The 18,709-nt window shown below is 50.5% G+C and overlaps 2 protein-coding genes across 5 annotated transcripts in view; one reads left to right on the top strand and one right to left on the bottom strand.

The window, feature by feature from the left end:
• KLHL20 (kelch like family member 20) overlaps nucleotides 1-1,437 on the bottom strand; it is a 90,336-nt gene extending 88,899 nt beyond the window's left edge. Inside the window, exons 1-2 of the mRNA XM_062193002.1 lie at nucleotides 1,360-1,437; nucleotides 529-591 (exon numbers count right to left, since the gene is read on the bottom strand). Coding sequence (XP_062048986.1) covers nucleotides 529-551 — 23 coding nt within the window. The 5' untranslated portion in view covers nucleotides 552-591; nucleotides 1,360-1,437. The remainder of the gene's footprint in view (nucleotides 1-528; nucleotides 592-1,359) is intronic.
• Nucleotides 1,438-1,599: 162 nt separating this feature from the next.
• Nucleotides 1,600-18,709, top strand: part of ANKRD45 (ankyrin repeat domain 45) — an 85,146-nt gene continuing 68,036 nt past the window's right edge. Inside the window, exons 1-2 of one of the 4 annotated variants that reach the window (XM_062193011.1) lie at nucleotides 1,600-1,791; nucleotides 4,762-4,814. The gene's annotated coding sequence lies outside the window, so the exon portion shown is untranslated. Of the gene's footprint in view, nucleotides 1,792-4,761; nucleotides 4,815-7,779; nucleotides 8,024-8,504; nucleotides 8,578-18,709 lie in introns of those variants that run through there. The other 3 variants (XM_062193009.1, XM_062193010.1, XM_062193012.1) reach the window with 3 other exon arrangements.

Below are 18,709 nucleotides of genomic sequence, written 5' to 3' on the forward strand. Positions count from 1 at the left end.
TACATTTTCCCACCTACTGTTCGGCTTTCTACAGACTTATATCCAAATACCCTTTTTTAGTCTTTAAACAATCTTTCTTGCAAAGCAGCTATTTTAATTAACAGAACAAATGTATTATTGAACATCAATGAAATAACCAAAGCCATCATTAGGCATGCAGCACACCATACTATAAATAACTGTTACTCCTATATGGCAACAGAACCCTCTCCATTCTACAGGGAACTCATTATAATAAACCCATACAGTATCATAGCACAAAAAATCACCACGCAGAGAGGAAAATTTAAGTGTTAAGAACCACATACAACCCACAACACCCTTTAGAAATTTGACTTCTATGTTTTACTCTCTCAAAAAGCTATCGATTTCCGATATTGCTTGTGATTCTTTTTAGAACTAGAATGAGTTCCAAGCGGAGTTTAGTGAGAGTCGCAAACCCTTTTGAAAACTGTTGCATGGAACCTGAAGTTATCAGGTGCTGAGTTTCAATCGGCGAAACCCACGGTTTTATTCGCAAACGCCTACCTGCGCATTGGCTTTCCTTCCATGCACCATGAAAAGCACCCTTCGGCAGCTCCACAGCCCAACCTTAAGCAACAGAGAAACAGGAACTTAGTAAAAGCTCTCTCTACGCTTTCCAGCCGCAGCTTCGCAGGACCGGTCCACTCGCTGGGTCAGGAACCAGGACTTGTCTGTCCCGCAGCCTCGCGGGCCTCTTGCAGATGCACAACCCCACCCGCCCTTACTTCGCACGCTAAGACGATGCTACACGCGAAGGCGGGGCGCGGAGCAGTCCGGCGGCTAAGCCCGCGTCGCCTCTTCTCCAAGAGTGCTGGGAGTCGCTTAACTCTGGCCTCGCCTCCAACGCAGCTACGCGGCGATGCCCGCAGCAGTGCAAGGCTGGCTTCACAGCGCACCTGGAGGCCGCGGACTCGTCCCGAAGTGCAGTCTGCGCTCCCAACAGCCCGAGCGGGGCAGGCAGAGCGCGGCTCCGGGCCAACCCTCGCTACAAGTTGGTCCCCCGACGCCTCCAACAGCGAGGCTGCGCCGGGTCTCGGGGCTCAGGGGCCCGCGGCACCCCTCCTTCCCCAGGATGCCAAACGCTACGGGGCCAGCTCAGCGCCCAGGCAGGACAGCGCAGCGGCTCCCCGGCTCCAGCCCTGGGCGGCCAGCCGCCGAGAGCCCAGTGTGCCGCCCCGCCAGGCCCGGCCCCTGTGCCCCAACAGACTGACAGGCGGCGGACGAAGCCCGGCCCCGACCCCATAGCGCAGTCCTGCAACTTGGGACCGCGGCTCTGCAGAGCGGGCCCTGGGGCGCCGCGCGCTGTACGCTCCGGCTCTAAGGAGGCTCCCTTACCGGCTCTGACACTTTCTTCTCCGCCGCAGCCTCCTCCGCCTCCTGCACCCGCCACTCCTCTGCCTCCGCCTCCGCCGCCGCCACCACCACCAGGATGCAGCTCCTGCAGCTACTTCCTCCCCCGCCCCCCGCCCCTCTGCAGGAGCAGGAAGCAGTCCTGCTCCTAAATCGCTCCCCCTGGAAACGGCACGTTCCGCCCAGAGGTTCCGGTGCCCCTCCGGAAGTAGCCGCGCCCTTCGCTGGAGCTCGCGGGGACTTCAGGTCCGCCTGCCCGTGTCCTGAGGGTGACCAGCTTGAGAGCGCGCCGCGGGCGAGCCGCGCTGGAGTGCTGAAGTCTGCTCCTTTCTTCATCGTTTTCTGTAGGAAAAGCAGTAGAGATGCGAGTGGGCACGAGTTAACGGAAAGCTAGGAATTGTAATTTCTTTGCAGCAGGTAGGTCGCTTTAGGGCAGTCTTGTTCCTGTAGCGTCAGGCCCTGCCGTGTGCGAAGTGCTGAGGCTACACAGACGAGTCAGAAATAAACCCAGCCCTCTAGGTTTTCCACGGTACAGCTTGCACTGCACCAGGTTTTTCCAGGACTCAGGCCGCGTCAGCTCGTCCTAGCTGCTTCGTATGCACCACCCAGGTGCTTCGTGCAGGGCTTCTGTGGACTCGTTTTATCATTATTTTAAAGTTTATTTATTTATTAATCTGAGAGGTGGGCAGAGAGAGGGTGCTCACATCTGCTGCACACCCCCGACGGCCCCCAGCAGTAGGGGCTGGACCCTGTTGGTCCAGGGCTGAAGCGTGGGAGCTGGGAACTCAGCACAGGCCTCCCACACGTGTGGCAGGAACCCAGCTACCTGGGCCGTCGCTGCTGCCTTCCAGGGTGTGCATTAGCAGGAAGCTGGAATCAGAGCCAGAAATTGAATCCAGGCGCTCTGATGGGGGATGCAGGAATGATGGTAACCAGGGTCCTAACCACTGGGCTAACTGCTCACTTGTGGAGTCCCTTTAGTAAGGGAAACTTTTTTTTTTTTCCAATTTGTCTTTTCTACAAATGTTCCCATAGCACACAGCCACCTGATTTTTATTATATATTCAGAAAACAAGTGATTCAAGTGTAAGATGAGGGTTTCAATTTCAGGAATACCAATGAAAAACTGCTGCTGACTTCTTGGTAACTGTGCTAGATTAAGCATTAACTGAATTTTTAAAGTTTTATTTTATTTATTTGACTGAGTTGCAGAGAGAGATGGACACAGGGGGTGGGGGGGAGAGGGAGAGAGAGAGGTGTCTTCCTTCTGCTGGTTCACTCCCCAGATGGCTGCAATGGAGTTGAGCCGATCTGAAGCCAGGAGCCAGGAGCTTCTTCCAGGTCTCCCGCATAGGTGCAGGGGCTCAAGGACTTGGGCCATCTGCTGCTGCTTTCCCAGACCACAGCAGAGAACTGGATCCAAAGTGGAGCATCTGGGACTTGAACCGGCACCCAAATGGGATGCTGGTGCTGCAGGCTGGGGCTTTAACCTGCTGCACCACAGTGCTAGTCCCAGCATTAACTGAATTTTTTTTTTAAGATTTATTTATTTATTTGAAAGTCAGATTTACACAGAGAGAGGAGAAGCAGAGAGAGAGAGAGAGAGAGAGAGAGAGAGAGAAGTCTTCCATCCGATGGTTCACTTCCCAATTGGCCACAATGGCTGGAGCTGTGACGATCCGTAGCCAGGAACCAGGAGCTTCTGGGTCTCCCACACGGGTGCAGGGGCCCAAGGACTTGAGCCATCCTCTACTGCTTTCCCAGGCCATAGCAGAGAGCTGGATCGGAAGAGGAGCAGCTGGGTCTTGAACTGGAGCCCAAATGGGATGCTGGCACTTCAGGCCAGGGCGTTAGCCCGCTGTGCCACAGTGCCGGCCCCTAACTGAATTTTCTTTAGCTGTTTTTTACATAGTGCCTACCTAGGTTTGTCCATTTGTTCTGAACGGAAGAGATACCTTTTATTATTATTTTTTTTTTTTGACAGAAGAGAGAGAGACAGAGAGAAAGGTCTTCCTTTGCTGTTGGTTCACCCTCCAATGGCCGCTGCGGCCGGCACACCGCGCTGATCCGAAGCCAGGAGCCAGGTGCTTGTCCTGGTCTCCATGCAGGTGCAGGGCCAAAGGACTTGGGCCATCCTCCACTGCCTTCCCGGGCCATAGCAGAGAGCTGGCCTGGAAGAGGGGCAACCGGGACTAGAACCTGGTGTGCCGGCGCCGCTAGGCGGAGGATTAGCCTGTTGAGCCACGGTGCCGGCCAAGATACCTTTTGTTAATTAGCTTGTAGTGGAGCACACATGGCCTTTAGATCTGGAAAACCATAGGTTCAAATCCTAATCCTGTGACTAATTTTGTGATATCCATCAGATTTCTACTTCATGTGTACATATGATACATACTAATATATATGTATAAATTATTTTCTTTTCAATGTTTCAAAACTTTACATAAATGGGCCGGCACCGCGGCTCAGTAGGCTAATCCTCCACCTGCGGCGCTGGCACACCAGGTTCTAGTCCCAGTTGGGGCACCGGATTCTGTCCCAGTTGCTCCTCTTCCAGGCCAGCTCTCTGCTGTGGCCCGGGAAGGCAGTGGAGGATGGCCCAAGTGCTTGGGCCCTGCACCCACATGGGAGACCAAGAGGAAGCACCTGGCTCGTGGCTTCGGATCGGCACAGTGCACCGGCTGTAGTGGCCATTTGGGGGTTGAACCAACAGAAGGTAGACCTTTCTCTCTGTCTCTCTCTCACTGTCTAACTCTGCCTTGTCAAAACAAAAAACAAAAAACTTTACATAAATGGTATAAAGGTTTATGCCTTCCTTCTGAAACTTAGTTTTTCCACTCAACATCTCAGTAAGATTTTCCCGAGTTGACCAGTGAAGGTCCAGGTCAGTCAGTATCACCCAGGAAATGCCAATCCTTGGGCCCCACCACAGACCCACTCAGTCAGAAACTCTGCGTGCCGGGCCCAGTAACCTGTGTTCTAATAAATTCTCCCAGCGACTGCAATGCATGTGAAATCTGAGAACCATTGCATTGATTTATGAGTGTCCACTGCTATTCTATTGTCCAAGTCTAGCACAGATTTTTAAGAATCCGTTATTCTACATATGAGTGTTTTGACTGTTTCCAGTTTTTCCCATGAAAAACAATGTAAATTCTTGCATATGCCTCCGAATGCACCCTTGGGAGAGTGTCTCTAGGATAGGTACCTAGGAGTAAAATTGCTGGGTTGCATTCTATGTATAGCTTCAATTTTACTAGGATGAGTTAAATTGCCCTCTAAAGTAGTTGTTTTGTTTACTGATAATGACAGCGCTAGAGAATACTTAGTATGGCATGTTATCTTAGCTCATCAATATTCATACCAGTCCTCTTTCCTGTTTTACAGATGGTAAGGATATTAAGTAACTTGCCCGAGTCACACAGCTAGTAAGAGGCAGAGTGAGTACTTGATACCATGCATAATGATCCAAGAGTCTGTGATTTCAGCCACAGTGCTCTGTTGATTTGCCCACCAGCAGTGTCTGGGGGTTCTTCTTGGTCTGTATTGTCATCACACTTGTTTTCCAACCTTAAATTTCTTTTTGCCAACATGATGAGTATAAAATAGTAATTGACTGTAGATCAGGTCTATGTTTGTTTGATTATTAGTGAAACATCTTTTCAAATGTGAAGCTGGCGTTAAAGTTTCCCTTTTGTGAATTGTTTTTTGTAGAAAATATCTTCAAAGGGATCCTTAGCTTCTTCTATAACATGAATTGTAATGTTTAGTTATAAAAATTTATAAAGTATGATAATTAGGAAGATATAAGCAGGTTAAGGAATGCTGCTAACCAAAGACTGATTTTTTAAAACTCCTGGCCAGGATAAGAGCAGTCCCCCCTATTTTTGTGATCTGTGATTCATTCCTGACCCACTGCAGACTGGTTTGCGCTTCTGCTACTCAATTTCTTTTTAAAGCACGGTTAAGTGTGAATCAACCCTTTCTATTTATATTAAGGCATTAAAAACTCCTTTAGTAATATGCATATGGTAAACTAGGAATTTGCAATATTTACAGAATTTCTGCGACCCCAGTAAGATTATGCCGTTGGGGAGCCTGAATTTCTGGTTGAAAATATACCTAAAGCAGATTTCACCAGGGTCGGTGTGAGGCTGTGGCAGTAGTCAAATACTTCTTCAGGGGTTGGTGAACTTTACTTTGAATCAGAAATTGCATCTTGTTTGTTTAAAATATTGTGCTTGGAACCTAAGGTTTAGCGGTAAATAAGACACCCAGGGCTCCTTGTTTTGTGTAATTTTCATTCTTGAGGAGACAGACATCAAATTAACATGCGAGTTACAGTTCATTCTTTAATCACAACTGGGGTGATTGAAGGTGACCTATAGGGTGTTAAGAAAACATCTAGCAGGGCCCCCAGATCTGTTTTTTTTTTTTTTTTTTTTTTTTTTTTTTTTTTTTTTTTTTTTTTTTTACAGGCAGAGTGGACAGTGAGAGAGAGAGACAGAGAGAAAGGTCTTCCTTTGCCGTTGGTTCACCCTCCAATGGCCGCCGCGGTAGCGCGCTGCAGCCGGCGCACCGCGCTGTTCCGATGGCAGGAGCCAGGTGCTTCTCCTGGTCTCCCATGGGGTGCAGGACCCAAGCACTTGGGCCATCCTCCACTGCACTCCCGGGCCACAGCAGAGAGCTGGCCTGGAAGAGGGGCAACCGGGACAGGATCGGTGCCCCGACTGGGACTAGAACCCGGTGTGCCGGCGCCACAAGGCGGAGGATTAGCCTGTTGAGCCACGGCGCTGGCCCCAGATCTGGTTTTGACAGTGATAGAAAACGTGCTGGGCAGAATTTAAGGTGGCCCTTGGTGTTCCCTGTCCCATGTGCTTGGCCCCTTCTGCACATGGCTAATTCCCTTTCCACTTCTCCACCACGTTGTGATTTAGTGGGGTTGGGGGAGAGGGTTCACCAGATGCCAGATGCCATGCAGTTTGGACCTTCTTGTCACTGGAACCGTGAGCTAAATCACCTTGTTTTCTTTATAAAATACCCAGCTCCAGCCATGTTGTGATAGCAATACAAAGTGGACTAAGACAGAAGCTGGTACCAAAGGATGGGCTTGTTGCTATAATGAGACTTGAAAATGTGGAAGTGGCTTTGGAACCGGGTAATGAGAAGAGGTTGGAAGAATTTTGGAAAAACGGGCTTCAGGGGCTCACATTGTGGTGTAGCGGATAAAGCCCGTGACTATGGCACTCCATATGGGCACCAGGTGGAGTCTTGGCTCCCTCACTTTTTTTTTTTTTTTTTAAGATTTATTTATTTGAAAGTCAGAGTTACTCAGAGAGAGGAGAGGCAGAGAGAGAGAGAGAGAGACAGAGAGAGAGAGGTCTTCCATCTGCTGTTTCACTCCCCAGTTGGCTGCAACGGCCGGAGCAGTGCCGATCCGAAGCCAGGGGCCAGGAGCTTCCTCCCGGTCTCCCATGTGGGTGCAGGGCTCCAAGCACTTGGGCCATCTTCTGCTGCTTTCCCAGGCCATAGCAGAGAGCTGGATCAGAAGAGGAACAGCCTGGTCTCTAACCAGCACCCATCTGGGATGCCGGCACTTCAGGCCAGGGCGTTAACCCACTGCGCCACAGCGCTGGCCCTAGAGGCTGCTTCACTTTCAGTCCAGCTCCCTGCTAATGCACCTAGCAAAGCAGTAGAAGATGACCCAAGTGCTTGGGCCCCTGCATCCACAGGGGAGACCTGGAAGAAGCTCCTGGCTCCTGGCTTTGGTCTGGCCCAACCCTAGATGTTGTGGCCATTTGGGGAGTGAAGAACTCTCCGTTTCTTCTCCCCTCTCTCCATAACACTGCCTTTCAAATACATAAAATAAATCTACCAAAAATGTATAGTGATATAATGGTCATTTAGGATATGACTGTCATTTTTAGCCCTTGTTTATACTCCTGTGTTCTTCCTACTTTTTACTTAAAATTATGATTAGTGGTGAATTAAACCTGTGAATAGAGTTAATTTTTAATTAATTCCACTTAAGACTTTCAATAAACAGTTATATTTGGGAATTCTTTCCTTCCTATGAAGATCAATTAGAAGCAGACTCCTGTACAATCATGTACAATTATGCATCCTAAGTCATCCTCCATCCAGAAAGCAACAAAAAACTCAAAAACAGACTATGAAAAAAAGAGCATATGTTCAAGTGAAACACCTGAAATAAGCCTTGCTCTCCATCAGTTCAGCAGGAAATGAGTCTTCAGTTGGGCAAGCATGTACGGTGACTACAGGGGCACGCGTGCAGCTGCCAATTTCTAGATTGTTGTTCCTGTCTATAACGTCGAACTCTGCAGCTGTGACTGCCAAGTTCAGTTCACTGGGCTACGAACAGTTGCATACTTACATTTTTTAAAAATGCCAATGTATTCTTAGATTCCAGAAGTTCAGATTGAGGACGGTGGTATTTGCTTGGGCCTTAAGCCAAACATTCTTTTTAAAGCCAGGCTATTGAACCTTCAGCTCCTGTAAAATACTGCTTCCTCCTCCTTTATGGCTTCCTTGCATAAACAGAAAGAAGTAAATATTTCCCTTCACACCTTCAGCACAAAACCTTCCTGGTCTTCACTCTGTGGTTGACGTGGACCTGTGTGGTTACTAGGTGAGCTTGGCCCTTGCCTGCTGATTTCGCTCAATACCCTCTTCCTCTCCGCGCCTCCCTCCCCCAGACTTCCCTCTATAAAGTTGTGTTTTGGTTCCTTAAAATTCCGAATCAAATGGGCTAAATGTTTTAAGTTCCTCTCCTCCTTCCGTACTTGGCACCTGTTGCGGTCTCAAGCAATGTTCCTTGTAGGTGACCGTAAGGACCATAAATCAGGACGAAGGCCCTCAAAACTGGGAAAGGACGCAGGCCGTTGTAATTTCAATTCTTCTTGATTTTTAGACTGCTTGCTTCTATTTCCTGAAAATCCTCCCATTGAAAGGCCGAAGACCAAGACAGTCCGGCAAGCCACGTGCACGCTTTATTTTTAAATTTCGTTTTCTAACTGGTAAAATAGGCACCACCGAAAGCCTGCAACACGAAGCACGGCCCTCGCCCGCCCGCAGAGCTCGGGTCCCCTTGCGCGCCCCGACCTCCACGCCCGCCGCGCCCAGGAAGGCGCCGCCCCGCCGGGGGCCGTCGCCGCGGTAACGGCGGAGCCTCGGGCGGGCGAGGTGAGTGCGGCCCGGGACCGGGCGGGGGCGGCGGGCCGGGGCCAGGGGGTCGCGGGCGTCCTCCCCGGGCGGCGGGCGAGAGGCTGGGCGGCGCGGGCGGCCTCGGCTGGGCTCCGCGCCGGGCCTGCCTCTTCCCGCGGGCGGCCAGGGCGCGCTGGGGCTGCGCGCTCCCAACTGTGTTCTTCCCGGGCTGCTCTTCTGGCCGAATCGTTCAGACACTACCTATTTTTGAAGGAAAAAAAAATTCAGTTGGCTGACAAGGCTCTTCAGGATCTGCGCCGCCATCACGGCCGGCCGGCTTTGTCTCCCTCTGATTTATTTAAGCTTCCTCCATCTGACAGTTACCCAGAGCGAGGGAGACTTCTGGTTCTGTCCTCAAACAGGCTCAGTGGCCGGGCTGGGCCTGGCGCTCCATCGGGGTCTCCCAGGCCAGTGGCAGGGCCCGGTACTTGGAGGGCTCCCCCTGGGGCCCAGGAGCATCAGCAGGGAGCTGGATGGGGCGTGGGGCCGCCAGGACGTACTCTAGAGCTGATGCGGTGGGATGGCGCCCCTGGGGTGGCCGTCCTGCTGGTCCCCGGCCCTGTGCTGTCCGTCCTGCTGGTCCCCAGCCCCGTGCTGTCCGTCCTGCTGGTCCTGTGCTGTCCGTCCTGCTGGTCCCCGGCCCTGTGCTGTCCGTCCTGCTGGTCCCCAGCCCGGTGCTGTCCGTCCTGCTGGTCCCCGGCCCTGTGCTGTCCGTCCTGCTGGTCCCCGGCCCTGTGCTGTCCGTCCTGCTGGTCCCCGGCCCTGTGCTGTCCGTCCTGCTGGTCCTGTGCTGTCCGTCCTGCTGGTCCTGTGCTGTCCGTCCTGCTGGTCCCCGGCCCTGTGCTGTCCGTCCTGCTGGTCCCCGGCCCTGTGCTGTCCGTCCTGCTGGTCCCCAGCCCCGTGCTGTCCGTCCTGCTCATCCTGTGCTGTCCGTCCTGCTGGTCCCCAGCCCTGTGCTGTCCGTCCTGCTGGTCCTGTGCTGTCCGTCCTGCTGGTCCCCAGCCCTGTGCTGTCCGTCCTGCTGGTCCTGTGCTGTCCGTCCTGCTGGTCCCCAGCCCTGTGCTGTCCGTCCTGCTGGTCCCCAGCCCGGTGCTGTCCGTCCTGCTGGTCCTGTGCTGTCCGTCCTGCTGGTCCCCAGCCCTGTGCTGTCCGTCCTGCTGGTCCCCAGCCCTGTGCTGTCCGTCCTGCTGGTCCCCAGCCCGGTGCTGTCCGTCCTGCTGGTCCTGTGCTGTCCGTCCTGCTGGTCCCCAGCCCCGTGCTGTCCGTCCTGCTGGTCCCCAGCCCCGTGCTGTCCGTCCTGCTGGTCCCCAGCCCCGTGCTGTCCGTCCTGCTGGTCCCCAGCCCGGTGCTGTCCGTCCTGCTGGTCCCCAGCCCCGTGCTGTCCGTCCTGCTGGTCCCCAGCCCGGTGCTGTCCGTCCTGCTGGTCCCCGGCCCTGTGCTGTCCGTCCTGCTCGTCCTGTGCTGTCCGTCCTGCTGGTCCCCAGCCCCGTGCTGGCCATCCTGCTGGTCCCCGGCCCCGTGCTGTCCGTCCTGCTGGTCCTGTGCTGTCCGTCCTGCTGGTCCCCAGCCCTGTGCTGTCCGTCCTGCTGGTCCCCAGCCCGGTGCTGTCCGTCCTGCTGGTCCCCAGCCCCGTGCTGTCCGTCCTGCTGGTCCCCAGCCCCGTGCTGTCCGTCCTGCTGGTCCTGTGCTGTCCGTCCTGCTGGTCCCCAGCCCCGTGCTGTCCGTCCTGCTGGTCCCCAGCCCTGTGCTGTCCGTCCTGCTGGTCCCCAGCCCCGTGCTGTCCGTCCTGCTGGTCCCCAGCCCGGTGCTGTCCGTCCTGCTGGTCCCCAGCCCGGTGCTGTCCGTCCTGCTCGTCCTGTGCTGTCCGTCCTGCTGGTCCCCGGCCCTGTGCTGTCCGTCCTGCTCGTCCTGTGCTGTCCGTCCTGCTGGTCCCCAGCCCCGTGCTGTCCGTCCTGCTGGTCCCCGGCCCTGTGCTGTCCGTCCTGCTCGTCCTGTGCTGTCCGTCCTGCTGGTCCCCAGCCCCGTGCTGGCCATCCTGCTGGTCCCCGGCCCCGTGCTGTCCGTCCTGCTGGTCCTGTGCTGTCCGTCCTGCTGGTCCCCAGCCCTGTGCTGTCCGTCCTGCTGGTCCCCAGCCCGGTGCTGTCCGTCCTGCTGGTCCCCAGCCCCGTGCTGTCCGTCCTGCTGGTCCCCAGCCCGGTGCTGTCCGTCCTGCTGGTCCCCAGCCCCGTGCTGTCCGTCCTGCTGGTCCCCAGCCCCGTGCTGTCCGTCCTGCTGGTCCTGTGCTGTCCGTCCTGCTGGTCCCCAGCCCCGTGCTGTCCGTCCTGCTGGTCCCCAGCCCTGTGCTGTCCGTCCTGCTGGTCCCCAGCCCCGTGCTGTCCGTCCTGCTCATCCTGTGCTGTCCGTCCTGCTGGTCCCCAGCCCGGTGCTGTCCGTCCTGCTGGTCCCCGGCCCTGTGCTGTCCGTCCTGCTGGTCCTGTGCTGTCCGTCCTGCTGGTCCCCAGCCCCGTGCTGTCCGTCCTGCTGGTCCCCAGCCCCGTGCTGTCCGTCCTGCTGGTCCTGTGCTGTCCGTCCTGCTGGTCCCCAGCCCGGTGCTGTCCGTCCTGCTGGTCCCCGGCCCCGTGCTGTCCGTCCTGCTGGTCCCCAGCCCCGTGCTGTCCGTCCTGCTGGTCCCTGGCCCTGTGCTGTCCGTCCTGCTGGTCCCCAGCCCCGTGCTGTCCGTCCTGCTGGTCCCCAGCCCTGTGCTGTCCGTCCTGCTGGTCCCCAGCCCGGTGCTGTCCGTCTTGCTGGTCCCCAGCCCCGTGCTGTCCATCCTGCTCATCCTGTGCTGTCCGTCCTGCTGGTCCCCGGCCCTGTGCCGGCCGTCCTGCTGGTCCTCGGCCCTGTGCTGGCCATCTTGCTCGTCCCCGGCCCTGTGCTGTTTCCGCTCTTCCCTTACCTGGGTCGTGGCTCTCTCCTCCTTGTATGACTCTGCCCCTCAGTGTTGAGGTTACTGGGACCTCCCCACCCCAGTCTGCTGTAACCGTCCGGGTACTTCATTCCCGCAGCAGTACCCTTCCTGTCTCCCTCAGATCCCTATCCCGCCGTCCTTGCTGACTTCCTGATACCTTTGCTGGACACACGCCAGGACCCATGTGTTTGGTGCCTTTGTTCCTGCATTTACAAAGAAAAGTTCGTAGGCTTTCCCCACACCCTTAGTAAAGAGGGGCAGTCGCTGCCGTGGTTTCAGAGAAGTTGCCTAATTAATCCGTAATAGTACCAGGACTACAGCGTTACCTTTCTCGCTTTATGGGTTAGACTTCACTCTCTCCTCCCTGTGCTCATATTTTCTGTAAGGTTTGGTTATGTGTAGTGAGCTTACCGTTTTGATTCATGTTATTATTTTTCTTTCATTTATTTTAGTCTATGATCTAGGTTCTTTTATGCGCACTTATTGATAATTAGGAAAGAAATAATCTAAGTGTTGGTTTTCAAGTTGAGCTCAATCTATACTGAGTATCTTTGGCTGGTTCTGTGCCGGAGGTGATGCCCTGGGTATGTGGATGCATGTGGATAGCACATGAAATTGGTTCTGAGACAGTGTCTGGGTGCCTTTGCCATCTCTTGGCTCTGGGATGATGTCGCTGGTACACTGATACTCCTTGCCCGTAGGAGGTTCCTGGTTGTAACATGTGGTTCACGTGTCTTCTTGAGCAGCTCTCTCCTGGCTTGGTCAGGATTCTGTAGCTCTCCTTGTTCCCAGTGCCGCCTGGCTCCCTCAGCTGCACCAAGCTCCTGCTGTGATTTCCTTTCCCTCCAGACCTTGGTTTGTTCCAGGCTTTCTCTCCTTACAGAGCCTCCTTGCCTTGTGAGCAGGTACAGTGTGCTGCCTCTGTGTCCTGTCTGTCTTAAAGTAGTGGCCCTCAGAACTGCTGGTCTTGGGACTCCATTGTAGTCTGAAAAATTAGTGATCCCAAAGAGCTTTCTTATATGTAGGTTATGTCTACCGACTGATATAAACAAATTCATATGTTAACATAACCACCAATGTTTCTCATGAAAACGTTTCTTATGCAGAAAATATTAGTGAGAAAGTGGCATGGTTTTTTTTTTTTTTTTTTTTTTTTTTTTGACAGGCAGAGTTAGAGAGAGAGACAGAGAGAAAGGTCTTCCTTTCCGTTGGTTCACCCCCCAAGTGGCTGCTACGGCTAGTGCGCTGTGCCGATCTGAAGCCAGGAGCCAGGTGCTTCTCCTGGTCTCCCATGCTGGTGCAGGGCCCAAGCACTTGGGCCATCCTCCACTGCACTCCCGGGCCACCCCCGAAAGCTGGACTGGAAGAGGAGCAACCGGGACAGAATCCGGCACCCCAACCTGGACTAGAACCCCAGGGTGCCGGCATCACAGGCGGAGGATTAGCCAAGTGAGCCGTGGCACCGGCCTAGAAACATTTTTCATAAACTGTTTATACGTTAATGTGATTGTTTTCAGATGAATTAAAGTAAAGATTTCTCAGTTTTGAATTCTTTTTTTTTTGTTAAGGTTTTCTTTTTTTTTCTTTAAAGATTTATTTATTTTATTTGAAAGGCAGAGTTACAGAGAAAGAGGGAGAGGAGGAGACAGAGACTGAGAGGTCTTCCATCCTCTGGCCCACTCCCCAAATGGCTGCAAAGGCTGGAGTTAGGCTTATCTGAAACCAGGGGCCAGGAGCTTCTGGATCTTCCACATGGGTGCAGGTACCCAAGCATTTGGGCCATCCTTTGCTGCTTTTCCAGGCCATTAACAGGGAGCTGGTTTGGGAGTGGAGCAGCCAGGACTCAAACCGCTGCCCATTTGGGATGCCAGCACCACAGATGGGGGCTTAACCTACTACGCCACAGCACCAGCCCCACATTGAATTTCTAATAGGTTAAGTGTTGACAGATGTAACCCACATACAAAAAATTCTTTAGGGTTTTTAATTTTTAAGACTGTAAAGATCCATGAGATTAAAGAATTTGAGAACTACTGCTCTAATGATTACTTCTGCATTAATGTGAACATTCGAGCTCTATTCAAGGGCATATCAAGAGTAGCTATGAGTATTATGTCTTGAATCTTCTTTCTAAATCTGATCTAATTTGTCTCCAGATCTCTGAATTAACGTGGGATCAGACTGATTAACCATAAACACATGCTGTCTAACTTCTGTTGGATTCCTTCTTGTTGGTTACCTGAAATAGTCTCTTTTATGGTTATTTTAGACTATCTAGAGGTAAAACAATATTCATTCTGTAATCAAGTAGTTGGTGGTAGTAGAATAGAAAATCATTAGTTTACACCCTACATAAAGATATTCTATATTATAACAAAGCAGAGCAAAACAAAAGGCGCAATGGGTGTTTGACCTAGTGGGTATGACACTGGTTGAGATGTCTGCATTGCATATTGGAGTTCTTTGTCTCAAGTCCTGGCTCCACTCTTAATTCTAGCTTACTGCTAATGTGTACCCTGGGAGGCAGCAGGTTATAGCTCAAGTGGTTGGTTCCCTGCCACCCACGTGGGAGACCCTGTTTCTGGCAAGTTTACAATCTAATTGTGTGGATTTCTTAAACACTTGAAACATTAGAAAATAATGTAACACCATATTTGTTATGTTGTGTGGTACAAACTATAGAGAATGGCCTCTGGAATTCTAAGGAGGGAGAGGCCAGGGTGCACTGAAGAAAGAAGTTGGTATGGACATTGTGGTACAGTGGGTTAAGCCACCACTTGGGAGAACTTCATCCTATGACCTGAGTGCTGTTTTGTGTCCTGGCTGCTTTGTTTCCAATATGGCTTCTTGCTAATGCATCTTGGAAGCCAGCAGAAGATGGCCCAAGTACTTAGGTTCCCGTAACCCACGTGAGAGAACAGGATGGAGTTCCTGGCTTCTGGCTTCAACCCGGCCCAGATCTAACTGTTGCAGCCATTTGGGGGAGTGAACCAGTGTATGGAAGATTTTCTCTCTCTCTCTCTTTCTGTCTCTGTTATTTCTTCTCTGTCACTCTGACTTTCAAATAAATCATTTATTTTTAAAGAGTAGAGTCATGGAATTTTTAGGACAGTAGATTTTGTATATTGGCCTAAATAGGATTTGGAATGGAAGAGATAAAAAGCTATCCTGTAGGCCTACTAGCAGGAATGCCTATGAAACACAAATAAAAGTTTTTCAAGGTCTTGTCTGAGCCCTGCTGGGCCAGTGCAGAAAGGCATTCCAGACAAATCCTCCTTTTATTCTCCAAGGTTTGAATGTAGATATCTGAAGCAGAAATATTTCTCAGAAGACCAGAGCTGCTATTAACAGGGTAATGAAATAATTTATTGTCTGATAGTAATGGATACCTTTGAGGGGGAAAGCAGATGATATTGTAAATTATAGCAGGGGAACAGATGTAACTGGAACTGTCCTGGATTTATTGGGACATTTGCCACCCAAGCTATTAACAACAGACCCATGCTATCTAACTTGTAATAGGTTCTTGCTTGTTGATTTCTTGGTATAGTCTTCATAGTGGCTAACACTAAAGTTTTTCACACTGTGGGTTACGGCTCATGTAGTGGGTCATGAAATCAATTAGTAGGTGATACTCAGCCTTAAAAGAATGGAATTAGAAACAGCAGTATGTTACACATGTAAAGAGAAATATTATTTTGTTTAATTATATATACTCATATATGCATATATATCTAATATCTATAGCTGAATATATATGGAGAGAGAGACACACACACACAGGAAGGACATCAATATCATGGTCTAAATTAGCTGTCTAATCATGCATGCAACTCAGTGAGAAGAAATTATACTGGAAATTGCTTATTATATATATTCTAGTATCTTATAATCTACTTCTTGAACATATTGCCACATCATGTTGCAAGAGAGACTGTGAAATGGTTTTGTTCCACTCTAACAATTAGTTCAAAAATAAGCCTGATTAAAAGAAAAGGCAGGGGCTGATAGGGTGGCATAATGGGTTAAGCTGCTGCCTGTGGTGCTGGCATCCCATATGGGCACTGGTCCAAGTCCTGGCTGCTCCACTTCTGATCCAGCTGCCTGCTGATGATCCTGGGAAAGCAGCAAAGGATGGTCCAAGTGCTTGGGCCCCTGTACCCATGTGGGAAACCCGGGTGAAGCTCCTGGCTTCTAGCTTCAGCCAGGCCCAGTTCTGGCCATTGTGACCATCTGGAGAGTGAACCAGCAGTTTTAAGATCTCTTTCTCTTTGTCTCTCTGAAACTATGCCTTTCAGATAAATAAAACGAGTCAATCCTGGGACTGGCACTGTGTTGTAGTATGCTAAGCCTCTGCCTGTGGCAGTGAATGGAAGATTGATCTCTCTCTTTTTCTCTTTCTCTCTAACTTTGCCTCTCAAGTAAAATCAAAAGAGTCACTTCTATTAATTTATTGTATTATTTATAATCAAATAATTCCCAATTTTAATACTTTATCAGTATTATACACATTTATGGAAGGAAGAGATTAATATAGGGCTAGCAAAAGAAAACGCTAATGTTCTACCGATTTGAGAGCTTGTTTGGAGGTTCTAGCAGGGGAGCGCAGCTACTCGTATACCCTTGACGGAAGACCGGTCCTCCTCTAGCGGGGAAGGTCGTCCTCTTCAACCGAGTGCGCAGCTTCGGGAGGGACACACATGGAGCGGTGAGGGAGGAAGGGGACACCCGCCTAGCCAGCCAGATCAGCCGAATCAACCCTGGCGATCAATGGGGTGACAGATGTCGCAGCCAGCTCGCCCTCACATCCATGTTCTACCAATTTGAAATGTGTATCAGGTGATAACTACAATCCCATTTCTTTTCTTTCCCCACAGGACTGACAACAGTTTTCTTTCAGTGCTCTAGACTGTTGTTCCCTAAGAACAGGGTCAGAAATCCGTGGCCTGTGGGCTGCTACCTGTTTTGTATTAATGGTTTCTTTAAACCCAGACACAGCGGTTCATTTGTGTATTGTCTATGTCTGCTTTCATGCTACAGCTGAAGAGTTGAGTAGTTGGATAGAGAAGGTAGGGCCCACAAACCGAAAATGTTTGCCACTGGGCCCTGATCCCTACTTTAAGATGTTGTTCCATTTTTCTGTGGCCTTTATTGTTTCTGTCATTCTGTATAGTCCTATTTCAATGTCATCTCTTTGACATTCTTATTTCAGGTTTTCTCTCTTCATTTCCCTGATATTCCTACTACTTCACCATGTTTATTTCCTTTGAAAAAAATCACAATCTAATTGTTTTCAATTTTATTGCCTATGTCCATAGAGCCTATGTCACTAGACTATAGGCTTCATAATAGGAGGCTTTTTTTCTGTTTTAATGACTTATTAGGACCTGTAGTCCCTGACAGTTAGGAAAGAATTTAATAAATATTGAATATAGAGGTCTAATTCCCACTAATTTCGGACTTTTACATTAACTGTCTAGGTGGCCTTTTGCCTTTATTTTGTTGTTCCTCTAACATGTTACCTAGACTTGTCAGATTGATCTTCCTGAGACAGGTGGAGTTCCAGCATGAAAACCTGCAGTGACTTCCCAACATAGTCAAACTTACCGTTGCAAGACCAGGCTCCGTTTAAGAGTATATTTTCTCTCATTTGGAATCGCCTCTACTTGACCAAGTTGGCTAGCTTGCGCACTCTCAAGCATGCCTTGTGGTTTTAGCTTTGGTGCTTTCATTTACGTTGTTCCACCTGGAGTTCCCTTCCTTCTGACTTCTGCGTGACAAAGTCTTGCCCATTCTGTATGGTGTGGCTTAGATGCCATGTTCAGTAAATACATGATTGTCTTTTCCTTTTTTCTACATCTTTCCTTCTCCTTCTACCCCCTAACCTCTAGTAAACATCCTGAATCTGGGGCCAGCGCTGTGGCACAGCAGGTTAAAGCCCTGGCTTGAAGTGCCAGCGTCCCATATGGGCACTGGTTCTAGTCTCAGCTGCTCCTCTTCCGATCCAGCTCCCTGCTATGGCCTGGGGTAGCAGTAGAAGGTGGCCCAAGTCCTTGGGCCCCTGCATCCACGTGGGGGACCCGGAAGAAGCTCCTGGCTCCTGGCGCAGCTCCAGCTGTTGCGACCATCTGGGGAGTGAACCAGCGGATGGAAGACCTCTCTCTCTGTCTCTACCTCTCTCTGTAACTCTTTCAAATAAATAAAATAAATATTTTAAAAAACCCTGAATCTTGTATTCAATCTTACTTTTCTTTTTTTTTGCACCTAAAATTGTTATTTTTTTTAACTTTTATTTAATGAATATAAATTTCCAGTGTACAGCTTATGGATTACAATGGCTTCCCCCTCCCATAACTTCCCTCCCACCCGCAACCCTCCCCTCTCCCGCTCCCTCTCCCCTTCCATTTGCATCAAGATTCATTTTCAATTCTCTTTATATACAGAAGATCAATTTAGTATAAAGATTTCAACAGTTTGCACCCACATAGAAACACAGAGTGAAACATACTGTTTGAGTACTAGTTATAGCATTAAATCACAATGTACAGCACATTAAGGACAGAGATCCCACATGAGGAGCAAGTGCACAGTGGCTCCTGTTGTTGACCCAACAAATTGACACTCTAGTTTATGGCGCCAGTAACCACCCTAGGCTGTCGTCATGAGTTGCCAAGGCTATGGAAGCCTTCCAAGTTTGCCGACTCTGATCATATTTAGACAAGGTCATAAAAGACAGAGTGAGGATAGTAACCAATGATCCTAAGAGTGGCATTTACCAGGTTTGAACAATTATACAGCATTAAGTGGGGAAGAGGACCATCAGTACACACATGTTGGGAGTAGAGCCATTGGTGGTAGAGTAGAGGTTATGATTACAAAGGAATGAGGCCCAACTATGCTAGACAGGGTCTAGAACAAAGGACAGAGTCATTATTAGAGGAGCTAAGAAAGGTGCTGTCTGAGCTACAATTAAGTTTTCTGATTGAGAGGCAAATAGAACCTGATAGAAGGGGCTTGATAATAATCTGGTGGGCTTTAGGCCTTGTAAGTTAAGAGGCCCAGACCTACCTATCATTTCACATGGGGATATCCTAAGGGAGGTGTGAACCTCCTAGGGGAAGGCACTCTGTTGACTTTCATTACTTGGCTGGCCTGGGAGGAGAG

This window comes from Lepus europaeus, chromosome 5 (genome assembly GCF_033115175.1).
Source record: "Lepus europaeus isolate LE1 chromosome 5, mLepTim1.pri, whole genome shotgun sequence".
Lineage (NCBI taxonomy): Eukaryota > Metazoa > Chordata > Mammalia > Lagomorpha > Leporidae > Lepus > Lepus europaeus.